We start from the raw sequence: 27832 nt of genomic DNA on the forward strand, positions 1-27832 counted from the left end.
ACTGGCTGGATCGGTAACCAAATGTTTCGGGTCTTACGGCTTGCAGCCGGTGAATAGCATCGCGTGGATTTTGGACTTGCATCCATCGAATGAGAATCCAGCAGTGAAATGGTGCATGCAGTTGAGCAGGTTTTCCAGTTTTGCATTCGGAACAACCATTTCGCGGCTGGCTGGTCCCCAGTACCAGTCTTTTGTTAACGGTTTGATGCACGCCATGCGTGGCTATATTAGCAGTTACAATTTAAGCGATACTAGCGCTAGGAAAAGTTGGTCCCCACGTGCACGGCGGAAAATGCCCAAAACTTGGTTTTGTGCGTTTCAGAGATAATGTACATGTACGTATGTATGTCCATATGTACCTCTGTATCACTGTCGCGCACGATATGTGGAGCTCGAGTGATAAAATTGCGTAGCTGTACCAGCTAAACTACTAGATCGAAGCCCAAGGTTTGCTTTACTTCGAAAGGGGCAAGGTCCACAAATTGCTGGGGCTAATTAATTGGGCGGGGTCGAAATATTGTGGGCCTGCTGCAATCTGTCCTTCGAGTATGCAATGAGAACCTGGGTCTGAGGGTTAGAGACTCCCATGGATGATACCATATGATACTTCAAAGTCCCATCCGAATCAGTATATTTAAGTAGACACTTTGCATCGATGCTGTAATTTGATTCCACCGCATATTCTTCATGATACAATGATGATTAAGGCTGTGATGAGTTAAGGCGAGAGTGTGTAGCACATGTACCAACTTAAATCTCAAACTCGAAAGTTCTTTTGCCATTAGGCCCGAAACCACCCAGTTATAGTATCGCTGTGCTATAGACACCACAATGATTGTACATGGCATGGGAAGCATCGACCTGGCTCAAAGCTAATATTTTAGGGGCAAGTTGCCGACAAACTCCTAGATTTGATATCACATGATGCAAACCTGGTTTGCTAGATTGATGTGGTGCTTTGTTGCATTGTGTTGTGGAGCTGCAATGTTTGTCGTTGCGGCTCTTCAATGTGGCATGTTAGGGTTTGGTCGCACTGCAAAAATTCAGTAGATTGCCTTCAAATTCTCAAAAAGTTGTCGAGATTTGCTGCTTCATCCATCCATCATCAACTTCAACGAACCTCATCACCACCACCCTCATCAAATTCTCCCTAATACAGACCGGAGTGCTTATATTCCACAAGCGCAGCGATGGGTATGTTCGACTATCGACATTATCTTCACAAACAATTGCTAACACAGGTCATCTATAGCCCCAACCAAGAAGTCCAAGAAAGCTGAGAACAGCATCAACTCCAGGCTCGCCCTGGTTATGAAGAGTGGAAAGGTCGTCTTGGGATACAAGTCTACCCTCAAGACCCTCCGATCTGGCAAGGCCAAGCTCGTCCTCATCGCCGGAAACACCCCTCCTCTTCGCAAGTCCGAATTGGAGTACTACGCCATGTTGGCCAAGACCAATGTTCATCACTTCTCTGGGAACAACGTATGTTGAACACTCCCAGAATCCTCGTCTTTAGGTTTATACCTGTCGTATTATTGGATGTCCAAAGCTGCTCTCCTCCCAATATCACGATGGATGTATTGGTGGTAGTTGGTTTAGGAACCAGATAAATGGGCATGGTATTCCCTGAGAAGAAGCCTCAATAGGCTTTGGAGGGATTAAATAGATGCTAATTGTTTCTTTACACAATACACAGATTGAACTTGGAACTGCCTGTGGTAAACTCTTCCGATGCTCCACCATGGCCATCCTCGACCAAGGTGACTCCGACATCCTGTCCACCAGCACTTAAGCGGACAAGTAATTAGACCGTCCTGCTCCTCGACCTTTTTTCCGTTCCTTAATTCTCATGAATATTCTACGATTTAATGATAAAATCGGTGGGAAACCGACAGGAGAACGAGGGGTATTGATCGGACTATCGGTGGTTACGTTTGGCCGACTCATGCTCGCTTCGTTTCTTTTTTACTCAGGCTATTAATATGGTCACCTTGCTGTACATATTGTTCTGTCTCGTTCTGTGCCCAATTCCTTGTCGAGTTTAGAAGGTCTATCTAAATCGGAAAACTAACCGTTCAGTCTGAAACGACGTCTATTGCTATGACTCTTTTGCCCTCGTAAAGTTCCAACTCTTTGCCTGCTTGCAACTGCAATGCAACGGCAGTTCCGTAGTCTGTAAAATCCGTATTTCTAAGCAGCATCTTTGGGATCTTGGCCGCGAAAAAACATATAAATTGAGCGGGTTTTCCTGGTTTCGAGTTGCGTTGAAAACTGTGACTGCTTTTTGCATTAGTGCCAAGACTTTCCCTGTTTGGCCGGCGGCTGCGGAAAAGTGTGAAAAGTTGATTATCAATCAAACATTCAACGCCAAAGTACTACCTCATCGACAGGAAGCCCCTTCCCTTACCCCCATCATCAACCTTCTATACCCCCCAGTACACCGTTGTAATACCGGAATCTTCAACAAACCGTCAAAATGGGTCGTCGTCCAGCTCGTTGCTACCGTTATTGCAGTATGTTCATTCTCGATATCTACGGATGAAGGGACAGATTGCTAATTTTTGTGAATTTTCATTACAGAGAACAAGCCATACCCAAGTGCGTATACACATCTTCGCTAGATCGATCGATACATAATTGCTGCTGGAATACGACTTCTAACGATATATTTTTTCGAAATAATTAGAGTCCCGATTCAACCGTGGTGTCCCAGATCCTAAGATCCGTATCTTCGATCTTGGAAGAAAGCGTGCTGGTGTCGACGAGTTCCCTCTCTGCATCCATCTCGTACGTCTCTACCTACTCCAACATTTAGAAGAAGATATTGGGAAACGGAAGGACTAAGTGAAGGGGTGTATTATAGGTTTCCAATGAGTACGAACAGTTGAGCTCGGAGGCTCTCGAAGCCGCCCGTATTTGCGCCAACAAGTACCTCGTCAAGATTGCCGGAAAGGACGGTATGTATCCATATCATACTTGAAAATGATGACTTGTTGGGGTGGTACTAACGATGACGGAATAGGTTTCCACATGCGTGTCCGATGCCACCCATTCCACGTCATCCGTATCAACAAGATGTTGTCCTGTGCCGGTGCCGATAGACTGCAAACTGGTATGCGTGGTGCCTGGGGAAAGCCCAACGGTACCGTCGCCCGTGTCAATATTGGTCAGATCATCTTGTCCGTCCGTACCCGTGACTCGCACCGTGCTACCGCCATCGAAGCCCTCCGAAGATCTCAGTACAAGTTCCCCGGCCGACAGAAGATTATTGTCTCCAAGAACTGGGGTTTCACACCTTTGAGGAGAGAGGAGTACGCCGAGGCCAGGGCTGCTGGTAAGGTCAAGACTGACGGTGCTTACGTCCAGTTCTTGACCAACCACGGTAGCTTGAAGGATAACATCAGACGTTTCCCAGATGCTTTCGAAGCTTAAATTGAAATAGCATCTTTGTTTTTTAACGTCTAGTATTATTAATTCGAGCTCTTTTTTTCTGACTCTCTGGGTGTCTCTTTATGGTTTATGTGCATGGGCATTTTCATTGAACGCTTTTCTTTTATATACGCCTTGTATACCACATTCCCAATTCACCTTCCTCATGTCTCTTCCTCTTCTTCTGTAGAAGATAGACCTGATGGAAATGTACCCTGTGTCCTTCACGGACGATATGACAACCACTTTTTTTTTTGACGATTAGATGCATGATATCGTTTCTATGATACATTCGTGATCTCAATTCTTCCCTATCCTGTAGATCAGATAATCCTTTGTAAACGCCATGAATACCCGCTAAATCCAGAAAATGCTTTCGAAGACTTTGACTCTATTTGAAATGAGCCTCAACGTGATGCGATACCGCCGTTTCATCCCCTTCGAAGTCGCCGCATACCGGGCACCGTACTACGGGATTGTTACTTGGACTATTCTCCAAGAACTCTTCCGAACCTAATGGTGATAGTTGTACTTCCTCTCCATACCCACCGGACCCCCCAACATCGATACCCCCAAATCCTCGCCCTCCCTGTCGATATCCGTTTCTTCTACCTCTTTTCCCACCCTGTATAAATGCCGTTAAATCGTATGTAGCCTCGCTTCTTTCATTTCCATCTTCACCTCTAGGCGATGCTGTACTGTATGGTCTAAACCCGCCTCTACCTTTACCCCTCCTACCTCTATAATTGCCTCTATTCCCTCCACGTCCTCCTCTACCACCCCAATTCGTATCCTGAAAACCACCCGAGCTTTCCCCTCCGGTAGCCCCATCAAGTTGTCCGCCGCCGCCACCTCCAACATCCTGACTTGCAGAACCTTCCGGAACCCCCACCAAAACCTTTTGTACCCTCCCCACCCTCCCATCCTTCAACCGTACTTTAACCCCCCGATGATGATCTCCACGTGTTAATACATCAGCTACAAGCCCTGTAACTTGTCGGCCGGTAGGTTGGTCTTCTTTTAGAATTATGGAAACGTGAGTGTTTGTGTGGATTGCCGAGTGGCGGGGTACGGTATTTGGTCCGTTTGTTGCTGCGAAGGCTGATGGGCCTCCTTCACCACGACCGCGGCCTCGACCTCGACCGCGACTTTGTCCGCCGTGGCCGCCGCGGCTGCCGCGATTGCCGTGGGGCCGTGGGGCCGTGGGAGGTGGGTGTGGATGTGAACTCATGAGTGAGTGTTTGTCCCAGGCGTGGGATTGTATTAATGATTGTGGTGTGGGGTATTGATGGGTTTGACGGTTGGGTTAGAGGATGGCGGGATGTTTAAAGATTTAAGCCTCGTCTATAAAAAAATTTATTCAAAAATCGACCAGTGCCTTCCACGACATTAAAACATGCCGCGTCCAAGCACCAAAACTTGGAGCTCTATTTTTGGGGACCTCTTTCTATTCCCCAATCTTAAGCTCAATATATCGTACATGGATTAAATATACAAAATATAGGAAGTCGTCCGAATTCTACACCTCTGTACTAAATAGCGGATTCACTATGACTTCTGCTGCTGTTGCTGCTGTGCTTGTTGTTTCGGCATCTTCTTGTCAATACCTAGGGTATCCAAATCCTTCTTCTTATGGTAGTGCGGTGCAACCTATAGAGCCATTCATATTAGTATATCTATTAAAAATCCATAGTGAAAGAACTGCAAGTACTCACCTCAACCAACCACTCCGGCTGCAAAGGCAGCACATTCCTCATAAACTCCTTACTCGTCAACACTAGCTCGTAGTAAATCACCCACTTCGGATTGACCTCAAATAACGTCGAACTAGGATGAATATACACTGTTTGTGCATTTTTCACTGTTCGGTAACTATCTCCACCACGTTGTAGCCGTGCTGCATTGGGGAAGAACCCAGCGGTTATAGCCTTTTGAATAGGTACTACATCAGAACTACCGCAGGATGAGAGCGTAACTTCGACTCGGTCGCATAGTCTGGAGAGTTGGTCTCGAACATCGCGTGCACGGGTTAGTGAGCGGTGCTGCAGGTAATTTTCTCGAGCCCAGACGTATGAGAAATCGGTATCGACCCATTGATTCCAAATGTTCAGAAGGGTTAGGTGGTCGCCTCCTTGTTTGTTCGTGAATCGGTTCCTTGCTTGGTCGGCATACAATTTCTTGTCCTTCGGTCGATAGAAGAGAGCAGAGGCTTCGCCTAGCATGGATATAATCGATAAGACCTCTTCAACGCAGCCGTACTTGTCTGCCGCTAAGATTGCTTTGGCAAGCATCGGGTCAGTAGGGAATTCTGCCATCTGTCGACCGATCTTCGTAAGCTCTCCCTTGTCGTTCAGCGCGCCTAGAGCATATAATTGTTCTAGTGCACGAATAAGCGTCTCTGCAGGTGGTGGATCCATGAAATCGAACCCAATCAAATCGTTAATCCCCAAGCTTTTCAGCAATAATACAACGCTGTTGAGATTTGTCCGCTGTATTTCTGGCGTAGTATTCTCCTCTAGCTCGTTGTAGTACGCCCACTTGGTGTATAATCTAAAACATTTGCCCGGCCCGACACGACCCGCACGACCACTTCGTTGGTTTGCAGAGGCGCGAGAACAGGGTGTGACAACGAGAGACTCCATGCCACTTTTCGGATTATACACGTTTTCTTTGACGAAGCCGGGATCTATGACATAGACTATACCATCAATTGTGATCGAGGTTTCAGCGATATTAGTGGCTAAAACGACCTTCCGGGCATTCTCTGGAGTCGGCTCGAAGATTTTGGATTGAAGTTCTGAGGGAAGGTTGGCGTATATAGGCGCCACTATCAGTTCTCTGATTTTACTACCCAATTTCCGGGCTGTTTCTTCGAGGTTTTGTTGGGCCGCTTCGATTTCGTCCTGGCCGGTTAGGAATACGAGGATATCACCCTTAGGTGCGGAAATGTGGATTTGGAAAATGGTGGTGATTGCTGCGTGAAGGTAGTTGGCTTCTGGTTGGGAGGTATAGTGAATGTCAACAGGGTATCTTCTTCCCGGGATGTTGAAGATTGGTGCATCATCAAAGTATGCTGCAAACTTCTGGGCATCCATGGTGGCGCTGGAAATCAACAACTTCAGTTCCGGTCGAAATCTGGCGATATCTTTTACCAGGCCAAACAGGATGTCGGTGTGGAGGGTACGTTCGTGGGCCTCGTCAATCATCAGAGCCGAGTACCCACCCAGGTCAGGTTCCGTCAGGAATTCTCGAAGTAACATGCCATCAGTCATGTATTTCAAGACCGTCTTATCACTAGTCTGGTCTTCGAAACGAATCGAGTATCCGACTTCCTTGCCGATCTTGACGCCCATCTCGTCCGCTACACGGGCAGCAACAGACATGGCAGCGACACGACGGGGTTGGGTACACCCAACCTTTTGGCCGTTCTTGGTATACCCGGCTTCGTGGAGGTATTGTGGGATCTGTGTGGTCTTTCCAGAACCAGTTTCTCCTACAATAATGAGCACCTGATACTGCTCAACTGCAGCTAACAGATCGTCCCTAAAGGCATATATTGGTAACGACTTTCTCGTTTCTTCCATACTAAGCGCCTTCTTCTCGGCAGCTTTAAGCTGCTCCTCGATAAACCGCTGCTCTTTCGAGGCAGGAGTGCCAGCCTGTGTATTCTCCATGAGGAAATTGATTTTTTGAGTATCATCGAAAACATATTCGTAATTCCCGTCGTCCTCTCGCTCACTCCTATTAACCTGTGCTTTGGCCTTCGCTGTCTGTTCCCGCTCCCATTCTTCATGTTCGGTAACGAATCGTTCGTGCCCGGTTTCATCTCGGTCCACGTAACGTTTGTAAAGGGCCTCTTCTTTCCGCTTTCTATCAATTTTGCCTTTCTCTGTGATATAGTCTTCGGGTAATGCGTATCCGTCCCGGTGGTCGTCTATCCGCGCCCGAGCTTCATGGGCTTCCAAAAGCTTCCTATTCTTCTCGAACTCGGCCTTTTCTCTCTGGGATAGGTTGGGGTTTTCGCGCAGTTCCTGCTGCTCTTCAGCGACTCGTTTTCGCAAAAGGGCAACTTGCTCGATTTCACGTTTTTGGAGGTAGCTTTGTCGCGATCGTAATCGGAGGTCGCTGACAGCAGCTTCTCTCGCAGCAGGATTGTCTGCTAGACGCCGTCTTTCAGTAGCTTCCCTACCTTCCTTCGTTGAAGACCGATCCTCGACTAGTTTGTTCGTCCTATCCTTGTCCTTCTTCTTCAATCGTTCCGCAAACTCGTCGCGCTCTTCCAGGTCCCGGAGTCGTTGGAGTTCTGCCTTCTCTTCTTCATTTAGTTCCTCTTCTTGTATTCCAGGTTCCCCCTCGTCGCCATCTTCTATCCGTGGTCGTTTCGATGGAGGCATCTCGTATTCTTCCTCAGGATAATCCTCGGGTTCAACCTCTACATCCCCCCAGACATCCTCACCTTCGTCTCTCCGTCGGGATTTTCGTGTCCTCCTATCCTTATCCTTGCCCCTATCCCTATCCTGATCTCTTTCCTTGTCGCGATCTCGTTCCCGCTCTCGTTCCTTCTCGTTCCTACTCTGCTTCTCATCGCTATCCCTTTTCTTCCTATCTTTATCCCGACTCCTATCACCCTTCTCCCTCGGTACCGGAGGCGGTGGCATACTCATCAATTCATCATCATCCTCCATCGCCACGAACCCGTACTTCTTCTTCTCTACCTTTTTCACAGCTGTTGAACCTCCATTACTAGCCACCAGGGCACCATTACTCTTCTTCCCTGTCCGTCGGTACAATTCCTCCGCGAAATCGCGCGTCGATGATGTATCGCCATCGATAAAGCTAGATAGTTTGTCCGCGAGGGCGCTTGAAGATTTAGAGGATGAAGCGGTGGCGAGAACGAAGTCGATGATAGTGGAGTCAGCGGCACCGGAGAGTTTGAGGAGGTTATCAGAGATCCAGCCACGAAGGTCCGACATCTTTTTTCTTCTCGAATGCCTCTTTCCTTTAAAGAGACGAGTTCGGTGGTGTCGACGGGATTTGGAGGTGTGAGAACATGCGACGTGAATTCGAGAATATGTACAAGGATCAGTCTCATAACCAAACTGTGTACAAGGATATGGCGTGTGACATTTTTGATAAACAACACAAAATGTCGCCAAACAGAGATCTTTGGGCAATATCATTGATTGCTCCACCCCAGTCATTGGATTGGCTATCTGTATAAAGCTGGCCAATACTATTCGTGTATTTTGATTTGGTTCATCAAAATTAAAAGAAAGCACCTCTTTATATAAACCTCTTTTTTTTTACTCAAATCTTAAAATTCAATTCATATGGGACTGTCTTAAAATCACAATTTTGAATATCCCCTTTGTATATTGAGCTTCAGAGTCTAGATTAAACTATAATAGTACTTTATATAGAAGTAGTACTAGAGGTAGTGGCAGAAGGGGTATGTATTATTTGTAAGAAATGTTCTGTAATAATCCCACCTGTGGCCAAATACCGGATTAGTGGTCTTTGTACTCCTATTGAAACCTCAGAAATTAATCTTCTCCACCGACCATCGGGCGCTGGCCCAAGCAGTTTGGATGCCCATTGCCAGCATCACAGCATCCACAGTCACAGATGCAAGTTCGTAAATACGAGAGCAAATCGCTCGCCAACCCGACTTTCTCATCCTCGTTCCACCCATATTGGATCACTGACTCGAGATAATCCTGCAAATATTGTATTGCTTTGGTTATGTCAAATGACCAAGGAGTAAGATCACGAGCTTTGAGATCCTCGAGCAATATAGTACCTCGGCTCATCTCTTTAACTGCAAGATCTAGAGATATTTTGGCCAAGCACAAGTCAGTGGGCGATTTTGTAATACGAAAAGTAGAAGCCGCGCAAAAAGCTCGCAGGGAATAAATTCGGACCCGGAGATAATTCTTTTCCGATCTCGTTGCGGATGCTGCTTTCACACAATATTCTTGCGCCATTTCAAAAAATTCATGTCTGTGGAGTATGCTAGCGGCACTAAGATACCAAATGGCGTTCTTCTCCAAAGGCAAAAACTCTAGCACAACTCTGATGTCGACGCAGTGGCCTACACAAGGGTTATGAGATTTGACCAATCCAGGCGAAAACTGTAATCGCAAAACTATATTAGCGTTCGCGCCTCAGGAAATCGCGGAGCGAGGCATGACGAAGTCGAACAATGGAAGTGCACTTTTGCTCTAGAGAAAGCCCTGTTCTAGGGTTTCTAGGTCTCGGATAGTAAGGAGAGCTTGACACAGTTATAGTGAAGGATGAGGCGTATTTCTTCGTTAGCTCGTCATGGAGTTCTAATCCTCCCTCCCTCCCTCCGTTCTTGTATCTTAATTCTAAGATAATTTCCAGTTCCGCTATACTTAGCGGTCGACTCGCAAACCTAACCTACAGAAGAAGTCCTTTAAGATCTTCTATTTGATCTGGCTCATTCATAAAGGTCTCTGGAAATGCGTGAAACATCCTTTCATAGGTCTCCGGCAACCCCCTCGGTAAAATTTTCAGTGATGTTCGAATTAATGCCTCTCGGTTTTTCGACGAAATTTCTTTGAGCTTCGGACGCCGAAACGCTAAAGATTTCCGCCTGAAGTGCCGAGCTAATCTTTCTAAGATTCCTGCTTTTTGCTAGAGTGTAAGAGGCATACTATTCTTTCCAGGTAAGACGTCAACACATGGAACTGGGCTCTCGAAAACCTCCTCCACACACCAGTCAATATCCCATCGCCCTACCATAAGAAAGCTGACCCGTCCATGCCCCTGGTTTTCCTTTGCGCATATTTCTTCAAGATACGTCAAAAAGGGTACCAACTGTTTTCTTCGAGCCTCGTCAACGCTATCCAGTACTATAAATACCCTAGATTGAAACTTCGCCGTAAAAAAAACCTTGAATAGATGCTTCCGTACACTAGCTAATGTTTTAAGGCCTTCAATGCCTTGAAATGTGTTTTCAACCAACTGCCGGTATATGGGGTTTGATAAAGCTAATTGATAAGCTACCGTTCGGAGAGCAATGGCGAAGCAATTTCTTAGAGGATCATTATCCTTGAAGAAAAAATAGCCAACAGAAATATCTTCGGGCATCTTTTTTTGCATGTCGACTAGGTGGTGGATCAGAAATGACGAAAGGTGGGATTTTCCCGCCCCGGGCCCTCCAGATAGCCTCAGCAAAGGGATGTTTCCCTCTATCCATTTTTGAACCGACGACTCCGTGAGCACCCAATTTCCTGTACTAGCCAAACATTTAAGTTTAAGGAGATCATCCTCAAGGTTTAGCTGCGGGATTAACTTGTCTCTGATCTCCTTCAGAGTCTCATTCTTACTGGGGTATTTGGATTCCGCGATTGTTTCTCCTTCACCAGCTTGGAAATTTCCTCGAATCCGCGATATCTTCGATCTTCGAATCGATTTTAGTCATCATTTCCCCTGTCAATATAGTTGTCTCGAGAATAGTTCCAGTGGCCTTAAGATTTAACGCTCCCACCAGCGTTGATTCTTGTTCCACGAGCGCCTGGAGCTTATTCTTCAGCTCTGAAGCACCACTTTTATTGGGTTTCCAGATCCGTTTGAGAAACAGTTCTTCATTTTGAAGAATTAGTATTTTTATCGTAACTAAGGCAGTCGCGATTAGATATGTACTTATTAATACTCCCAGCTCTAACATACTTCGTCGAAGCCCCAATAATCTCTAGCACACAAGCCAAAACAACGGTGGCACCCTATGAAGCGACCCCTCCAAGCATTTCTATCGGTACTAGAATTTTCTTAGTGGTTCCCATAGTGAACCTCGGATCCTGCGATATTCTGCAAAATCCGACTGGCTACTTTCGAAATTTTGTTCGAACGCTTCTAGGTTGGCTGGGTCTGATAGTTGTATGGCGCTCAAGTCTTTTCCACTGACTGCTTTTTTTTATAATTTTTCAACGCTTCATCCCTGATTTCTAGAAACCGAGCTTGTTAAGCGGCGTCCGAACAGGTTTATGTACGAGACAAAGCAGGTCCTTGTTGTAAATAATAAATTGTCGTCATTAATTTTAAATTATCAGAATTTCTTTCTTTCTTTCAAGGTTTATGATCATAGCTAGATGAATGATATTTTGTAATCTTGTACATCGGTGTACCTGCGGCTCGTACCCATGGAGATATCATATAATCCAGTGCCTGGGCTCGAATCGACAAAAAACGAAGCTCAAAAGATTCGAAATGTAAACATACAACAAGGCAATCTACAGGGCAGAGCCGATGGAAGGATTTATGGCTTGACTATAGGCAAATATTTCCCAAACGTAATCGCCAAGGTCCTGTTTTATTAATTCATATGCACGCTTGACGTGTTCGCGTTCGCGGCGCTTCTTTGCGAGTTTCCTATAGCTACGAGGGGTTGGCCTCAAGGTCAAGCTCACGGCTTGACTTTTAGGTTGTGTGACCGTAACACCAGCCATAACGGGGTCGCACGTGGCTAGTGAATATCCAAAACGAGTGTATCTTCACACAATGCAACAAGACTCGAACGATAACCAGCGCTTCATATAGTCATGGACTTCCTTGAAACGGCTAAATTTCCGGTAGAGTCCTAATTTATACTATCCCTATTGCTGGAGGTAGTCTCGAGACCAGACGGTGTGATTGCTGCTGGAGGGTCATGCGTTCAAGTAGATGAATAATCTACAATTAACGCCCAAATAGACAACATTGATAACTATTTCCAAATTATGCCACGGACTCCTTTGTCTCGTCGCCAGGCTCCCCACCTGTCCGTTCATATTTTAGAAATTTCGAGATGTGTATAAATTCTACAGAGTGTTTTGAACCTCGAATCCATGAGGTTAAGAAATCCATGAATACAATATACTTGCGGTCTAATAACTTGTTCCAAAACTGACGAATATCCTTATTGACCTATTGTGTCACCATGTCCACGCCTTCCTCTCCCAAAATTGATAACTGAATCCACGATCTTCATGGTCGATTTTATATATTTTGCTCTCTTCTTTTCTTCTTTTTTTATGAATGACTCTGGATCACAGGCGGCCCCAATACCTAATCAGGAATATCGTTATTCGCAGGTTGAAAGAATTATACGCTGAACTTAAGACCCAACCTTGGTGTACATATATTTTCATTTTCCCACGCCTAACATAAACTATTATGGGAATCGGTCAAGATTTCGGTATCCCACTCTCCATATTCATTTTCCAGATTCGCGTCTTCTCAAGGAATGTCTATATCATATGGTGTGAGTTTTTCTAGGTAAGTGAGTAATAATTGATATAATATATAAGATAACCAACAGAATTCCAGATGGCCGCTCCAAAGGGTATCTCATGCGCCGGTGTATGTGTTTACATCTGCAGTATATACAAATAATAAACCAAAAAAAAAAAACTTGCTGAAAAGGATTGATGATGAAGGGAAAGGGAGAGAGAGAGAGAGAGAGAGCAGGTAATGCTGCCGTATTAATGGTATAAAAATGTCGTCGTAGTCGAAAAAATATCAGCCTCGCAGGATAGCGGAATGCAAAGTTTGTTACCCGTCGAATACATATGCCCCAGTTCCAAATCGGTATAAAGAGTGAAACCACATTTATAAAATATCCTCGCTCTCCGCGAATCCAACTTCCCCACCAGGTAACCGTATCTCCAATATCTGCCCGGGCCTGACCAAACCCCTCGCATCAGCAATCTTAATCCCCCCATCGAGTACCACCATCTCACTCTTCTTCACCACTATTCCCGCCTTTTCCAACGCCATATCCGGATTATCCACCGCCCTCAACCTCTTCGGTGGAACCACCGATCCATCTGTAATCCCAACCCACCCACCTTTCGCTCTAAACGCCAACACCAAACAATCCGCCACTTTCCTCCCCTCCACGTTTTCCAACAACGGAATATCCCCAACCCTGACCGCACAATCCTCCAACGTCCTTTTCCTATCACCAATCGCTCCACCAGGATGAAACCCATGGAAAACATCCTGCGTCTTCCTCCCTTCAATCATATGCATCGTATCCGCCACCGCCAAAGCCAATGCATCACCTAATGCGACAGTAACGGTTGTAGAAGTCGTGGGCGCCGGAACTCCAAACGTCACTTCCTCCTTCTCATGAACCGGCGTCGGCAATAATATCGCATTTTCCCTTCCCGCCGTCAACGGACAGCTGTTCCTACAATCATGCGCCGTCATAGCAATAACCACCGTCTGTGCCGAAACATGACTTAAGATCTTTACTAATTCCGTAGTAGTACCAGAGTACGTAACCAATACTAGAATATCCTGAGCTCGGATTATTCCCATATCACCGTGGAGTGCTTCTGTAGGGTGAAGGAAGAAGGACATGAGTCCCAGGGAGTTCATCGTCGCTACCATCTTTTGGGCGATTTTACCGGATTTTCCCATCCCGCTGAAGATTACTTTCCCATGGTTGATGGAGAGGGAGTGGGTTATGCATTGGACTGCGTGGACGAAAGCGGTTCGGGCGGTGGGGTTTGTGGTGTAGATTCTTGTTAGGTGGGATAACGAAGCTGCTTCGGTTGCTAGGACGTGGACTGCTAGGTCTAAGATTGATTCGCTGTTTGAAGGACCGGTTTCTAAAGGTGGTGTTGAAGGAGGGGAGGCCAGACAGGTTGTGGGTTTTGGAGCGGTGGTGAAGTTTGTGGGGAGGGTTTGGAAGATGCGGGAGGCTGTCGACATTTTTTTATTTTATTTTATTTGTTAATTTTTTTGTTATAAAAATAAAATAAAATAAAAATGCGAAACCTTTTTCGGATAGCTAGCTGGGTTGCGTGATTATAACAAAAGTCGAATGGCGACTGGACCAAATGGCGACGAACTGTCGAGCTCTTTAAGCTGGTATTATTTGATTAGTCCGGGGAGCTATGCCACTGTGTATAGAGAACGAGGGAAGGAATTGATGCGAGACTTGATCGGGATGGCGCAATGATAAAGTGGTGGTACCGGATATTCGGCTAGAGCGCTGATTTTTTTCGGCGTGTGGAGATATCTATAGACGCTATAATTGCGGGTCAAACGGCGGCGTCTACGAACAATGCTAGATTATATTAAAGGTGGAATTGTAAGATCATCGAGGGTTGAGAGATAATGTAATATAGTTAATGTGCGCATCCGAGTAAACGCGGGTAGGAAAGAGGTATAGTGTATGTAAAAGACCCCGATTAAACCCTGAATTCAATATGAAAAAAAAAAAATGGGACCTTAAGGGAAGGCGAAGGGTGCATTGCATTTTCTAGACTCGAGTCAAAGTTTGTTTTCTGCAATTGGGCCTTGCCGAACTTGTATTTAAATTCCGTGTCTCCAAATACGAAGTAGTTTGCTGAATAATTAGATGTTTGGTATTTTAAAAAATAGACTTTGATATAAGCAGGCTGCATGTTTAGCAGGCCGCTAATGATCGATTTGAATAGTTTCAATCACACATGGTTAACATTTTGCTGAATAATTTTTGAAGATGTTGTACGCATGACTTCAATATAAGCAGGCTGCATGTTTAACAGGCCGCTAATGATCGATTTGGATGGTTTCAATCACACATGGTTAACGGTTTGCTGAATAAATTTTTGAAGATGTTGTCAATCGGGAGAACACATGCATGGGTGTCGATGCCATGGTCTGCGCGGGGCATGGCTGATGCAGGGTGAAAATGATGACGAACCACGAATTGATGATCCATCGATATCGGGCGTTTCCAGATCTTTTCTCGAAAAGCCTCCTAAATGGTTAGTATCGGGTGGCAAATGCCGAGGAGATTCATATGCTTACGTTTTAGGTGTGGTGGTCTCGACTCGGGCTGTCGCAGAGACAGAGTTCATAATTGGGACCGTTTAGATCCGATTGATAAGATTTATTAATTCTTGATTAATCATCTCTTTGAGAAAGGGGAAAGTGTCGGTGGTCCATGGTTGGTCCATAGCCCATTATGCATAAGTCTATGATGCTATGAATGTGACCCCCCTTCTACATATATACTATAGAGAAGACTTGATTCACCGCCGGACCCGCCAGATTGTTCAGCTGGGGTGGGCTCCACACCCGAGCCCCTCCATGGATGCAAGCAGCTCCTCTCTTGAGATGAATGAGGGGCATCAAGCGGCCCTTTGGACGTTGGACGTTAGTTGTTGAATATATCGATACTTGGGTCATTTATACTCCTTGGAACCCGCGAACCTGATTACTCGCGGGTTATTTTCTCTACTTCCTTCCTTTGGTCTTGAGGCCAAGGGCGAAGTCGGATTCTTGTTTCCACGCTAAGGTTTCCAAGTCTGCGAGTACAGCATAGGCTCCCGCAAGATCAGATGATGGATGATAGTCTGTGTGAGGGACAAGGACTGCTCTATTTGAGACAAAAGGAAAACGGAAATTGTTGGGGAATCTAAGCCAATCATGGAGGGAATTGCAATGACCTGGACAATGTGATTGTGCCACGAAGTTCTTTTGACAGTTATTCCGGAGTATCATATTACTCCGAAGCATGAGAGAGATGGAATAGAAATTAAATGGGAAAGTGTCAACTAGGAACTGGCGATGCGAATTCCATGGCCCAGAACCACATCCCTGGACGATGCATCTGTGCTAAGAATATAGCCTGCATACATTAGGTCCGGGAGAATTGGCAAAGCAAAGGTTTGGAGCCAATTTATAGGTAAATGAAGGAAGCTTGACCGGCTGTGTCCGATAAATTATCGCGATGACGGCGAATCCATACCTGCCCCAAGATACTAGGATGAGAAGAGCAGCCTGCAGTGAAGCGAGAAGGTGAGCTCAGAGCCTTTATTGGTTGTTCACTCCTCAAAACCTGTCCAAACCTGGCCCAAGCTGCCTCTTCTTCTTCCTCAAAACTCAACCAGCAAACGTGCAATGTCGAGGCCATCGCCACAGCGGCTGTATCAGAATTGAATATTGATTGATGATTCCAGGCTGACCGTCAGTGCTTAATGCCTTATACCAATACTTGTATATCAGAGAAAGTATAAACGGAGCAATATAGGATCATAGTAAGGAGTATCGGTCTACCGATCGATCATAATTAAATTTAGATGCTATATTAGCTATTATATGTCGTCTGGATGTCATCATAAACTTGGTACCTAGCGCTTGTCCCCATCCTTCTTATCCTCCTTCTCGATCGAATCAGTCAGTCGAGATACACCGAACTAACAGGCCACTGCCAACAAACTGATACGTTTACATTTGCTCTTGAATTCGAATTCAGTCGGTCAGTCTCGACTCTCCGCGAATAATACGGCATAGGACTATCAGCTATATCCATCTATCTGAAGTCGACAGCACTCGTCGTTTGACCCCATCCTGGCAGTCAGTTGGTGCTCTCGTGATACAACTGTTGGGGGTCCCCTTCCCAGCTGGTTCATTTGGTCGGTCTGTTGGCCATAGCCTTAATAAAAAGCGCTTTCGGAGCAGCCTTCCCGCAAACAGGAAATAGGAAACAGGAGAGCACAGCGAACATCCAAGCCTCAGCAAAGAAACAACGCCAAGTTGCCCTGTTTATCCCCAGAACAGCTTCTTCCAACTGAGAACTCCCAACCTCCAGTTCCAAAATCATCATCATTTCAGCTTCAACTTCCTCCTTTCCTCCGTCTGGACTCACGCGGACTCAGGCAGTATAGTATATCAGCGAGGGAGTTGGTATATTCATCCGTTCATCCTAGTTCCGGCCGTCTTTAAATACACAATCCACTCGCATCGAAAACCCCCGTTTCTCCACTCTGCATACCGGCCTTACCCCGTTTTACCCTCTCCCTTGTAACATACCTACTCTTTGATCCATCTACCTTCTACAAAGAGCCCCGAATCAACCTGCGCCGGACGCGAAAAAAACAAGAAGGAACATTTCTTATCCGGCCTATCTAGCTATTCCAAGAAATACCTGTCGACCGAGCAGTCCCAATCTGTCTTTTATTTCAGAATGGCATATCGAGTTCCCCAACACAGATTGACCTCAACCCCCCAAACACAACAACCCAAGGATCGATCATCCCTCTCAAGCAGTGCCTTTGGCCAATCTGCCACCGCCGACTCTGAAGAATGGGTTGTCTTCTCACCAACCTCTGATGCTCAAACTGTTAAGACTCCAACATCTGGTAGAGTCAGTCGGATCAGCGATCTACGCTCGTTACAATACGATAGCTATGACGATGAATTGGAGGAGGAAGAAGAATCGCAGGCCGATGGCATGTACGATGAAAAAGAAGAGGACGACGAAGAAGAGGATGACGAGGACTATGACGAAGATATAGACTTGCACGGCTTTCAGAATCCGTACCATCAGGGGCCGGTTATGCTACCGCAACATGATGGATTAGGGACTTTTCCATCGGCCGTGAGCAGGCAGGGTTCGCTCGAAAAATATGAACCAGACCCGGCTATACTACCGTCGCGTAATTCATTCACCAATGCCAGAATACAGGCATGGAGAATAGAGCAATCAAGGATCCTACTGGACGAAATTGAACGAGCGACGAAAGGCAGGCTAGGTCTGAGACAGACCGAAGCCCAACGGTTGGAAGAGGATATGGTTACATTGAGCGACGTTGGTTTGGAAGAAGCAACCGAGAGGGCGTTGGCGGATGATGCTGTGGATAACGAGACCTTCTGGGAGAGAATCAGACGAAAATTAGTCCAAGACATAATGGGATTGGATGATATGGTCCTTCAGATAATCTTCGGAGAGGCTCTCCCGGCGGAGTTCGAGAAGAGCATATCGGGTGCATCCACCCCGACTGCAACCGAGGGAACTGGGTTGAAGCGGATGGATACTATGTGGGAAGAGAGGCTTTTCGAGAGATTGGCACGCGAGCTAGGCGTTTTGGCGCAATATTATACTCCAGACGTCGCGAAGGCTGCGTTCTCAACGTATGTCACCGGGAGCGCTCAGGATTCCACGGGAGTACTCGCTACAGCTGCCAAACCCAGGAGCATTGGCCCCGGGACACCACTCTATACCCTCTATCCTTCTCTCAGGTCGTCGACTTCCTTCTCGACGCTTGACCCTCTGTCATCAACCCGTCAATTCCGTCCCACGATTGATGGCGAAGATGACACCGATAGCCATGCCGCTAACTGGGGCATTGAAGACCGGCCGCTAACTTCGTCTCTGCATTCGGCATCGTCCGAGGCTCGTGTTGACGCTGAAATTGTCCGAGAGTACTGGGAGAAGGAACTTAATGTACGCATGCTCTTCTCCTACCTCAAATCCAAGCTTGCCACCACACCAACGGCCACCCAAGAATCTCCTGCTACTGCCCCTACAACCCGTCGCCCTTCGGCTTCGTCCACTACCACCGCTAGGACGGTACCTGCCATCAGCAATAGGTACTCCTCCGCCAGCTTGAATCAACCTTTACACCAACAGCATCCACTGATTTCGCATGCCCAGACCGTGAATAATACTACGAAGGCGAAGAGAATATCGCCGATCGCATCGTTGACTTCGGTTTGGGGTGTCGGTATGGGAGGATTCCGATCGGGGAGTAGCTGTGCGTCGCAGTCAACGACTAAGAAGTCTGGACCGAAAGTGGCGTCCAAGGGATCCGTTTCGTCCAAGCACTTCTGGGACGTCGGCTCTACTGTTGGAAGCAGCAGGAGTTCGTGCGTGGGCGGGCCTGTTTGGGCAGACGTATAGGATGCGTTTATTGGTACGCTTGTTTGATAAAGATGAGAGATAGGTACGGGGCGACCCTCCCTTTTTTCAATGGTATGCTACCTAAGTATGGGATTATGGAGGGTTTTTATTCTTTTCCGGATGGTTCTCATGGGGGCATGCAAGACGGATCGTTGGTTGTTGAATTGGCCCGTTTTTGTTCTCTTTTTTCCCTTTTAATCATTCCATTAATTTTGTTTGTATTGATGAGCAGCACCAGCATCACTTTCACTCGCAAACGGAGCATTGACGTCCTACTAGTATTATTTGTTCATTCATGGTGTTTTTTCTCTGAAATTAATAACGGGGCTTTCGTTTTTTTCCTTCTGGTTTTTGCAACTCTTCTCTTCCATAACTGTATATTTATTTTTATCTTATTCACGGCGATGGTGGCAAAGGTGTGACAGAACGATTACTACGACATTATTATCTATTTTTTCTTACCTTGCATGAGGATTTTATTTACTACGAGCATCTATCATTATCATGACCATACTATAGATTTTTTTAATGGGGTACAGACAATATAGATTGCTTCTTAGATCCAGAAAAGCACGGCCCAATCGAGCCTCTACCTGGGTATAAGAAGGTTGCTCAGGTACCAGTACCTCTTTCAAACCTTCATCCATAAGCGTTTCCAAAAAGTTCGTCTTTTATACCCGACGTACTCATAGCGAGCGAGCTCCACAATTCCCAAGTCCAAATGACCACACGATATCGATAGGGAAACCGGTAGACTAGACTAGATTAGACTAAGACCCTAGATTCGAATTCAGCTTATCGGACACCATATAACGCTACACAAGATCCGCTTGCCCCCGGTTAACGTTGGTTGGGGCTCGAGCTCGACAACCGTTAGAGACCCCTCACGAAAAAAGGGTGTGGCAGCTAAGTTTTCGCTAGATAACCTAGTTTCCATTCCCCCGCAGATCATATGACCTCTTTTTCCCCTTCGTAGGTAGTATATGCAGCAGATCATAATGGATGGATAAACCGGATTAGCCTGTGCTTTTGCAGTAAGCCAGGAGGAAGAAAAAAAAAAAACACATGGCAGCCGCCCTGCAGCATTCATGTATACTATGTATTTTATATTCCGCAACACACTAGGTACTTGTATGCAAGTGTTCTTTGACATGTACATGTTACAGCTTGGCCCGCTCTTCGCAACCGGGTGCCCCTCCTACCGGCTGTTTTTTTTAAATTATGATCCGGGTGGGTTCCATGTCAAGGTATTATAAGCTCTGGAATAACTATGGCCGAATGTCCCGGATGGATGGAAGCAGAGGGTGTTTATATACTGCGTGACCTTTCTCTGCCTTCGGTGCTGACCGGTATATTTTTTCCCTCTCTGGCTACTGTGATTTTCTTTCTCTTTTACGGAGAAGTATTTCTTGTCTGCGACTTAGCTTTGATGTGAAGCTCGAGTTGTAGCTGGGAAAGTTGCGCCATCTCATCACGATAGCACATTAATCCGGACTATAAATAATTAAGCCCCAACGGCCAACACCACCATCCGAGCGGCGTCACCGAAAGTTTTCCCCGGACCATCGCAAATCGCCAATATTCCTATAATCCCCGGTTTTACATCCCCAGCTCTCTGGCCATAGCTTCTGCAAGCTCCACCGCGTAGAGCTCACATTTACCCATCTTAGCTAAACCATCGTAGACGATTCCCAAAGAGGGACACAAAATCCCTCCCCTTGTTCCAAAAAAACAAAAGAAGCTAGAAGTTAAAGGAACGATGACTAACTCCCTCAACTTCCCACGTTTCTTACTCCCCGCGTTTCCACGATGGGAATCTTCGCTGTTGAAACGACATAGACCTGTTGAAGATGTTACTGCGTCGCCGACGACCTCGGGGTCGCTCGGACGGCGGCGGTCGAGTAATACCCCAACGACGTCCGATAATAATATATCTGATAATTTATCTTCATCAGAAGATGAAGGACGAGACATGCCGGCTCGACGGTCGAGGAATTTATCGCATGATTCGGGGTGTATGGTTTCTGATGAAGATTGTGAGGAAGATGAAGTCGAAGGGGAAGAGGAAAGTAGCGATGAGAATGATAGAGCGTATACTTATGCTCCATCGAAAGGGAGATATTCATCTTCAGTCGATTCTTTAGAGATATACCTAGACACTGAAAGCGGGTACGGCGGTAGTTCCGACGAACTTACGGTTCCGCCTCTATCCACCGCATCCTCCTCTTCACCTACCCCCAATTCCACAATCAACAGAATACCACTTCTGCTACAGAAAAGAAATTCGCCTTCTGGCCCTCCAAACCCCGCCAAAACCCCTCCCTCCCACCTCCTCCAAAACCAACCCTCTCAACAACAACTACGTACCTAAACTGCTCAACCTGCCGTACGAACCTCTGCTTCAGTTCCTCCGTCATATCCAAGGGCTTCACAGGCCGTCACGGAAGAGCATACCTTGTCTCCTCGCTCCTCCCATCAAATATCATCCACGGAAAACCAACGAGTAGAGCATTACAAACAGGTGCTCATACGGTCAGTGACATCAGCTGTAAAATCTGTGGGAGTAATTTGGGATGGAAGTATATTCATGCTGAGGAAAGAGGGCAAAGGTATAAAATTGGCAAATATATATTGGAAACTGGAAGGGTAGGGAAGGTGAATTATTGGGATGGGAAGGTGGATGATGGGTTGGATGAGGATGGGAGGAGGGAGAGTGAAAAGGGACATGGGGATGGGAAGGTGGGGTGGGAACCTGGGTGGGAGGATTTGGGGGATGATGAGGCAGAGGTTGATTTAGCGGATGAAGAGGAGTTGGAGGCTATGTTTGCGGGGAGTTGGAATAAAGAGAAGGCGTTGAGGAGGAGGGAGAGGAGGAGGGTGGCGGAGGAGGCGAGGAGGAAGGTTGATTCTAATGTTTAGGTGGGTTATAACGTTGCTCGGATATATTTGATGAGGGATACAACAGCCAAAGGATTGGATTATAAGGGTGTGGGATGTATTGTTTTGGGTCTTTTGATACCTGGCGCATTGGCGAGTTTTGTTTGAAAGTCGATGGAAATACCGGAATATGATACCTACGGTTTGGGGATTGTGAGAACGTCAAACGGGTCTGCTCTTTTGTTTTTGAGTTTTTCTCTCTTTTTAGTCCACGATGATGATATTACCCCTACGTCAGAGCAGGCTCTATGATGTTGGCTACAGGCTGCGATAAGAATGCTGTTTTTATTCTTGAATCAAGCTGGTTACTTAAGGAACAACTAAACTAATGCGTGCTGTCCGTCCATTTCATTATATATCGCGTTCCGACGTAGCCTCGTACTAAGTATGTATCGTACAACCGAATGAAAACCCCTATACCGCCCCCATTAAACCATTATACCGGCACGAATTCGAATTCGAATGAAAAAGTTGGACGTTGAAGAAAAATATAATCCAAAATCAAAAACTTTTTTGTCCCTATCGAGCTGTTGTGTCTGCTCAAGGGATAGGAGTTCCTTCTTCGGCTGCTTTCTCTTCCTCTTCGGTGGTAACTCTTGGCTTCTTGCTATTGCTAGATGCTGCGACGACCGGTTTCTCTTCAGCAGCGGGAGTATCGTCTTCTGCCTTTCGCTTTGCGCCACCGCCGTTCGAGGTGCCCGAACCCGAAGCTGCAGACGAAGGTCCTGCTTCCGGTGCCTTCGGCTTCTTTCGCACGGACCCGGAGATATCATTCGCTCCACTGATAATATTCTCAAACATCTTCTTCGCATCTGCCGAGCTACCAGACATGATACTGCTCAGGATGCCTGCCATCTGTTCCTCCCCTAGATTTGCCGGCTTGGTGGGCTGCGACGGTGTCATAAGATCCCTTAACCTCATTTCAAGTTCCTTCACTAAATCCTTGCCTTCTTCGACTGATTTCTCGGCTTCGTCCTTTGGTTTGTCGCCGACTTTATCGCCTTCTGCTTCCTTAATCGCGGTTTCTTCGGCCTCCACCCTCTTCTTACAACTTGCGATGGCGGACTTCATGTGCTTCACCGCTTCATCCCTGCCTTTCTTCTGCTCCTCCGGTGAAACCTCATTATCCGCATCCCCTTCCCCACCACCTTGCGATGCGAACTCCAGTGCTAAAGAAAGCTTGTAATGCGCCTCTGTGATTAACGTAGACTCCGTTGGGTATAATTCGAGCTTTATCTTCAACGACTCCTCTAAATCCACACACGCTTGTTTAAACGACTCTGATTCCAGCGATACCTCTCCGAGGATATCGTGCACATCCGCCAATCGTTCTTTAATCTTTTTCAAAGTCTCCGAATCTTCGGTTGCAGCTTCGAGGCGTTTGTTGAAGAATACACGCGCGAGGTCGAGGATGTTCCAAGCTAAGGTGAAATCATCGTCGTCTTCTCCGTCGCCTTCGCCGTCGGCATTTTCGTCATCGACGTCTTCGTAGTCTTCATCGTCGTCTACGTCGTAATTCTCATCGCCTTGGAAGGAAAATACACCACCCTTCTTAAGTTTATCGCTCTCCTTGAGTTCTTCATCACCTCCAGCCTTTCTTTTAGCCTTTCCTTTGCCCTTTCCGCTCTTTTCTTCTTGTTGTGCACGCTTCTTTTCACGCGCTGCTTCGCTGCTACCGACACCTGTTCCTAAAACATCGGATTTTTCGAGACCGCAGTGGTATAATGAACGGCCGTAGAGGTATAGAAGATCGGCGTTGTGGGGATTCTCTTCGCCGTTGGCGAGGGCTTGGAGCTCCGCGGCTGTGGCGTAGAGTTCCGCGGCTTTGGAGTAGTTTTTGTGGGCGTATTCTTTGGCAGCTTCGGCGGAGAGGGTGGCCAGCTTTTGAGGGTTTGGGGGGTCGGTTGTTGAGGTTGACATTTTGCTAAAAAAAAAAATACTTTGTGATCTTGGGATTGTGATGGTGATTGGTGATTGTAGTTGTGGTTTGAGGTTAGTGACGCGAGGGGAGAGATGGCACCGTTTGTTGGTGGCGTCGATATTACTGCACGCGTTTTCGACCTCACGAGTAAGCAAGCGCGTTTAAGCTGACCTCAAGAGCTCTGGACCACGGACGGCAAGAGGTAGAGAAGGTTTCTATTATGATATAAACCACATTCCCTCTAGATCCTATCAAAGGCGGAGTCGAAAACCTGGTTATGAATAGCTACTCCGGGGACTCAAGCCAAAGTATGTAGCCGTCTGCCCTCGGGATAGTAGTCGATGAACTGAAGACATCTACAAAGCTTCTGGCACTTCGCGAGCACCATGGCAGGTTATACACCCCCGATCTCCCGCTGCTACATCTGCCACTCCACCATAAATCTCATCACCTGTCCCCACTGCTCCGCAATCGAATACTGCAGTCCATCCCACTCCTCCCAAGACTCAACACGCCATTCCCCAGAATGCAACAACATCCAAAAGTCCCACCGACGGTTCCAATCCATCCACAACCAAATCAAAGCCACCTACGATGTAACCGAAGAAACCATGCCCCCACTCTTCAACTTCTACGCTGCCGGCAAGGCTGAAACCAACGGTATCCTCTTCAAAGACCCGTTAGCATTCGGATACGTCACCTCATCAGATGAATATTCCATTTCACTATTTCAAATCGAGGGTTCTTTTGCAGCGTTAAAACTGGCTTATGATCATGAGGTTTGGATGCATAACATTGCGAGTCGGTATAATGAACCTGGCATGTTTGTTACAAATTCTTTGTTGTTGAGAGGGGAGGATAGGTTGTGTTTTAGGTATGCTAGGCTTCGTGAAGAAGATGCTGTTGTGCGATCTTTTGGTGCTCCTGCTGTCGAGCTTAGGGAGGCGTTGGTGGAGGGGTTTGTGGACCAGCCGGGGATTTTGGAGATGCTTTGGGGGGAGGTAGATATTATGGAGTATTTAACTAGGGAATCGGGGCTTGCTATCGTTCTTATACTCTTTTGGTGGGTTAGGGATTTGAAGGATTTGGAAAGTTTTAGGGAGGTGGAGGGGTGGTTTGTGAAGAAGCTTAATAGGGATGTTGTTCATATGATTGTTGAAGTGATACCGCAGAGTGGATTTGTTTTGAAGGAAAGATTATATCAGGACGATAACCTCGAACTGATAAAAAGGTTGGAAGTGTGGATGGAATATTACTTCCTAAAGTTATATTATCAACACAACGACTTTTGGACAACGTTATTAGAACCTATTGAGCACGACGGGAAATTCTTGTCACAATCCGGGTCGGCAAGGGGGGCGGTGGAGTTATGCTGGCGTGCTTGGAGGGACACGCCTGGTGCGGTTGACCATGTGAGGGGAATGATCCCGAAGGTGGAGAAGTGGGTTAAAGACAGGAAAGATCTAGTGGCAGAGGAGGAGCGAAGGCTTGGGCCGGCGAGCGTAGGTTGGGAAGAGGAGCAGATGATAATTTTTGGTGGGTTTTTGTCCGTCGTATGATGCATCCGCCTGATTCATCATATTGAAGTGCCATAGTTTGTGATCCTGAAGTACGGTGGAACCCATGGCGGTATTAATATATTGATTACTGTCTTAAACCCCGATGTCACCTTCTTCAGGCATATTACATCGACCCACCATACTACACCAGGCGATACCTCGGTAAGGGATCGTAGTTAATACATTATCTCATCGCCAGACCCCCCAGCCTGTGAGACTGCATGTATACCCGATCTATCAATGCGCTCTTTCTAAATACTAAATTGTTCCACCAATTTGTTTGTTCCTTGCCCTGTAGTTGGATCTAGACTACTGGAATTTCTCGGGACGATATATCAGCATTACCACTTTTACCGTATTCGATATATTCTTTGTCCAAAGATCGTATCGGTTATCTCACCTTGTTCAGGATTGGGCATACGAGTACGGTATGACTTGAGCAGCTTATAAATCTCTGGCACTAGGGTCCTGCTATGAGAGAGAGCCCATAATAGCAATATATTTCCACGATTATCTTTCAAGTCGGGCTGGGCGCCATTTTCGAGAAGCAGTTTCACGATTTCAATATGGCCATCCCATACCGCTTGTGCCAGGGGCAACTATCGATTCTTTTAAGTAGAAACTCCGTATGTATGCTAGACTTGGAAGAAGACTTACTCTATCCAAACCTAAGCTCTGCAATAGTAAAGTACGACAGAAATCAGCATACGATTGGTCTCGTTTAAACAATCTAGCACGGGTCTATTTTGACCCAGACAGTTTTACTTACCACAGGATTCATCTCTAAATTTGGGTCTGCTCCTACGTCAAGCAAAACCTGCACCGCAGCCGCGTGATTTCCTCGTACAGCGTATGATAGCGGCGTTCTCCCTTCGCTACTACTTGAATTCACATCAACTTTTCCTGTCTTGGACAGTGCCCTAATAACAGCTCCTCGACCATATTTTGCCGCGTAAAACAGCGATGTCATATTATAGTTATCTGCCCGATTAACATCGACTTTTCCCGTCTCAAGCAATAGTTCAACAATAGCTTTGTGACCGTGCATAGTTGCGTTTATTAGCGGTGTCCTTCCGTCGTCAGTCATAGAGTCAAGGTCGACTTTCTTTGTTTCAAGCAGGAGCTTGACGATGGCTTCATAACCATTTTCTGCAGCGTATGATAGCGGTGTTCGCCCGGTATGATCTTTTGAATTAGGATTAACCTTGCCTGTTTCAAGCAGCATCCTAACATTACCTTCGTGGCAGTTTTTTGCCGCATGTGATAATGGTGTTTGTTCCTTTTCATCTTTGGAATCAGGATCGACTTTGCCTGCCTTCAGGACTAAACTCACGGCGGTTTCGTGGCCCATTGATGTAGCAGAAAAAAGCAGTGCTGTAAGTTTATCCTCTTCCAAGTACAAGTTGAGTTTGATTCCTTTTTTGGAAACTAGCTCTGTTATCCCATGGTGCCCACTACAGAATCCATAAACTAGCGGCGTTCCTCCAAGACTATCTTCCAAGTCGATGCGGGCTCCTACCTTAAGCAGTAGATCGACGACTGCTACATGCCTGTCCAAATAGCATACACCAGAGGTGTTCGACGGTCTTTATCTATAGAATCAGCTTCTGCCCCCCTCCTGAATGGTAGTGAGAGACCCTTCCAACGGCCGCCGATGCCCCCCAATAATAGCTCGACAACATAATCGAACCCGTTTCCCGCAGCCCAAGATACTGCCGACCGCTCGTATACGTCATCCTTGGAATCTAGGTCAATGTCTTGGTCGATATCTATTTCGAGCAAACGTATTACTGTTGCCGTAAGTCCGAAATATGATGCGATCATCATAGTAGTGAATGTTCCCGGGAAGTCTTTGGTCATAGTAGTCCAATAAATCCGGAACCAAGTCAAGCAACGTTTCGAGTTTGCATCGCATAATCTTAAGATAGATTGTGTCTCTGGTTCATTAGCCCTGAACTCAGGCGCTGTTTGATCAAGACCAGTCTTTGATTCGTGGAAGTGAGTCGTCCAATGCTTAGCAGAGTAGTCAAGAAATTCGTTCTTCCTAAGATATTCGTCCAGCATTGTATTTCCCTCAAGGGGGCGATCTTCGAATTCTTTGAAGAGAAGGTACTGAATACAGATCTTCGCAAGTATTTGATGAGAGTTTTGCAGCTGGAACGAGCATTTCCGTCCGTATCCAGGATCGCCTTTGGTGGAATTCGATATGTTACTGTTCACCGGACTCCTCAGGCTAGCTTGCACGGAGAGAGGCACCTCTTGATTTTGCACTAGAAATTCCTTTACGGTTTGGTGGAGCAG

At 46.4% G+C, this 27832-nt stretch overlaps 10 protein-coding genes across 11 annotated transcripts; 5 read left to right on the forward strand and 5 right to left on the reverse strand.

The window, feature by feature from the left end:
• Window positions 1–1190: 1190 nt before the first annotated feature.
• DFL_006951 (60S ribosomal protein eL30) lies at window positions 1191–1792 on the forward strand (the record flags this gene model as incomplete). Its single annotated transcript, XM_067636458.1, has 3 exons — window positions 1191–1194; window positions 1253–1482; window positions 1697–1792. 3 exons carry the CDS (start codon window positions 1191–1193, stop codon window positions 1790–1792), a joined length of 330 nt encoding a protein of 109 aa, XP_067488072.1.
• A 684-nt stretch (window positions 1793–2476) lies between these two features.
• DFL_006952 (60S ribosomal protein uL16) lies at window positions 2477–3432 on the forward strand (the record flags this gene model as incomplete). Its single annotated transcript, XM_067636459.1, has 5 exons — window positions 2477–2513; window positions 2581–2598; window positions 2687–2787; window positions 2864–2957; window positions 3023–3432. 5 exons carry the CDS (start codon window positions 2477–2479, stop codon window positions 3430–3432), a joined length of 660 nt encoding a protein of 219 aa, XP_067488073.1.
• A 388-nt stretch (window positions 3433–3820) lies between these two features.
• Window positions 3821–4660, reverse strand: DFL_006953 (uncharacterized protein; the record flags this gene model as incomplete). The annotated part of the gene is made up of 1 exon (XM_067636460.1): window positions 3821–4660. The coding sequence occupies one exon, from the start codon at window positions 4658–4660 to the stop codon at window positions 3821–3823; it is 840 nt and encodes a 279-aa protein (XP_067488074.1).
• Window positions 4661–4977: 317 nt separating this feature from the next.
• Window positions 4978–8402, reverse strand: DFL_006954 (uncharacterized protein; the record flags this gene model as incomplete). The annotated part of the gene is made up of 2 exons (XM_067636461.1): window positions 4978–5079; window positions 5145–8402. The coding sequence occupies 2 exons, from the start codon at window positions 8400–8402 to the stop codon at window positions 4978–4980; spliced, it is 3360 nt and encodes a 1119-aa protein (XP_067488075.1).
• Window positions 8403–13041: 4639 nt separating this feature from the next.
• Window positions 13042–14151, reverse strand: DFL_006955 (uncharacterized protein; the record flags this gene model as incomplete). The annotated part of the gene is made up of 1 exon (XM_067636462.1): window positions 13042–14151. One exon carries the CDS (start codon window positions 14149–14151, stop codon window positions 13042–13044), a length of 1110 nt encoding a protein of 369 aa, XP_067488076.1.
• Window positions 14152–17398: 3247 nt separating this feature from the next.
• On the forward strand, window positions 17399–18875 carry DFL_006956 (uncharacterized protein; the record flags this gene model as incomplete). Its single annotated transcript, XM_067636463.1, has 2 exons — window positions 17399–18804; window positions 18869–18875. The coding sequence occupies 2 exons, from the start codon at window positions 17399–17401 to the stop codon at window positions 18873–18875; spliced, it is 1413 nt and encodes a 470-aa protein (XP_067488077.1).
• A 1998-nt stretch (window positions 18876–20873) lies between these two features.
• DFL_006957 (uncharacterized protein) lies at window positions 20874–22033 on the forward strand (the record flags this gene model as incomplete). The annotated part of the gene is made up of 2 exons (XM_067636464.1): window positions 20874–21311; window positions 21371–22033. 2 exons carry the CDS (start codon window positions 20874–20876, stop codon window positions 22031–22033), a joined length of 1101 nt encoding a protein of 366 aa, XP_067488078.1.
• Window positions 22034–22591: 558 nt separating this feature from the next.
• Window positions 22592–23971, reverse strand: DFL_006958 (uncharacterized protein; the record flags this gene model as incomplete). The annotated part of the gene is made up of 1 exon (XM_067636465.1): window positions 22592–23971. The coding sequence occupies one exon, from the start codon at window positions 23969–23971 to the stop codon at window positions 22592–22594; it is 1380 nt and encodes a 459-aa protein (XP_067488079.1).
• A 387-nt stretch (window positions 23972–24358) lies between these two features.
• On the forward strand, window positions 24359–25608 carry DFL_006959 (uncharacterized protein; the record flags this gene model as incomplete). The annotated part of the gene is made up of 2 exons (XM_067636466.1): window positions 24359–25508; window positions 25568–25608. The coding sequence occupies 2 exons, from the start codon at window positions 24359–24361 to the stop codon at window positions 25606–25608; spliced, it is 1191 nt and encodes a 396-aa protein (XP_067488080.1).
• Window positions 25609–25835: 227 nt separating this feature from the next.
• DFL_006960 (uncharacterized protein) lies at window positions 25836–27595 on the reverse strand (the record flags this gene model as incomplete). 2 transcript variants are annotated; one of them, XM_067636469.1, is made up of 7 exons in its annotated part: window positions 25836–25840; window positions 25932–26130; window positions 26189–26206; window positions 26301–26716; window positions 26768–26985; window positions 27051–27073; window positions 27245–27595. In XM_067636469.1, the coding sequence occupies 7 exons, from the start codon at window positions 27593–27595 to the stop codon at window positions 25836–25838; spliced, it is 1230 nt and encodes a 409-aa protein (XP_067488082.1). The 2 variants fall into 2 exon arrangements, with proteins under 2 accessions (XP_067488082.1, XP_067488081.1); XM_067636468.1 differs by having other exon boundaries at window positions 25836–25843.
• Between the last annotated feature and the right edge of the window lie 237 nt (window positions 27596–27832).

Source organism: Arthrobotrys flagrans, assembly GCF_004000055.1.
Source record: "Arthrobotrys flagrans strain CBS H-5679 chromosome Unknown unitig_8, whole genome shotgun sequence".
In the NCBI taxonomy this organism is placed as follows: Eukaryota; Fungi; Ascomycota; class Orbiliomycetes; order Orbiliales; family Orbiliaceae; genus Arthrobotrys; species Arthrobotrys flagrans.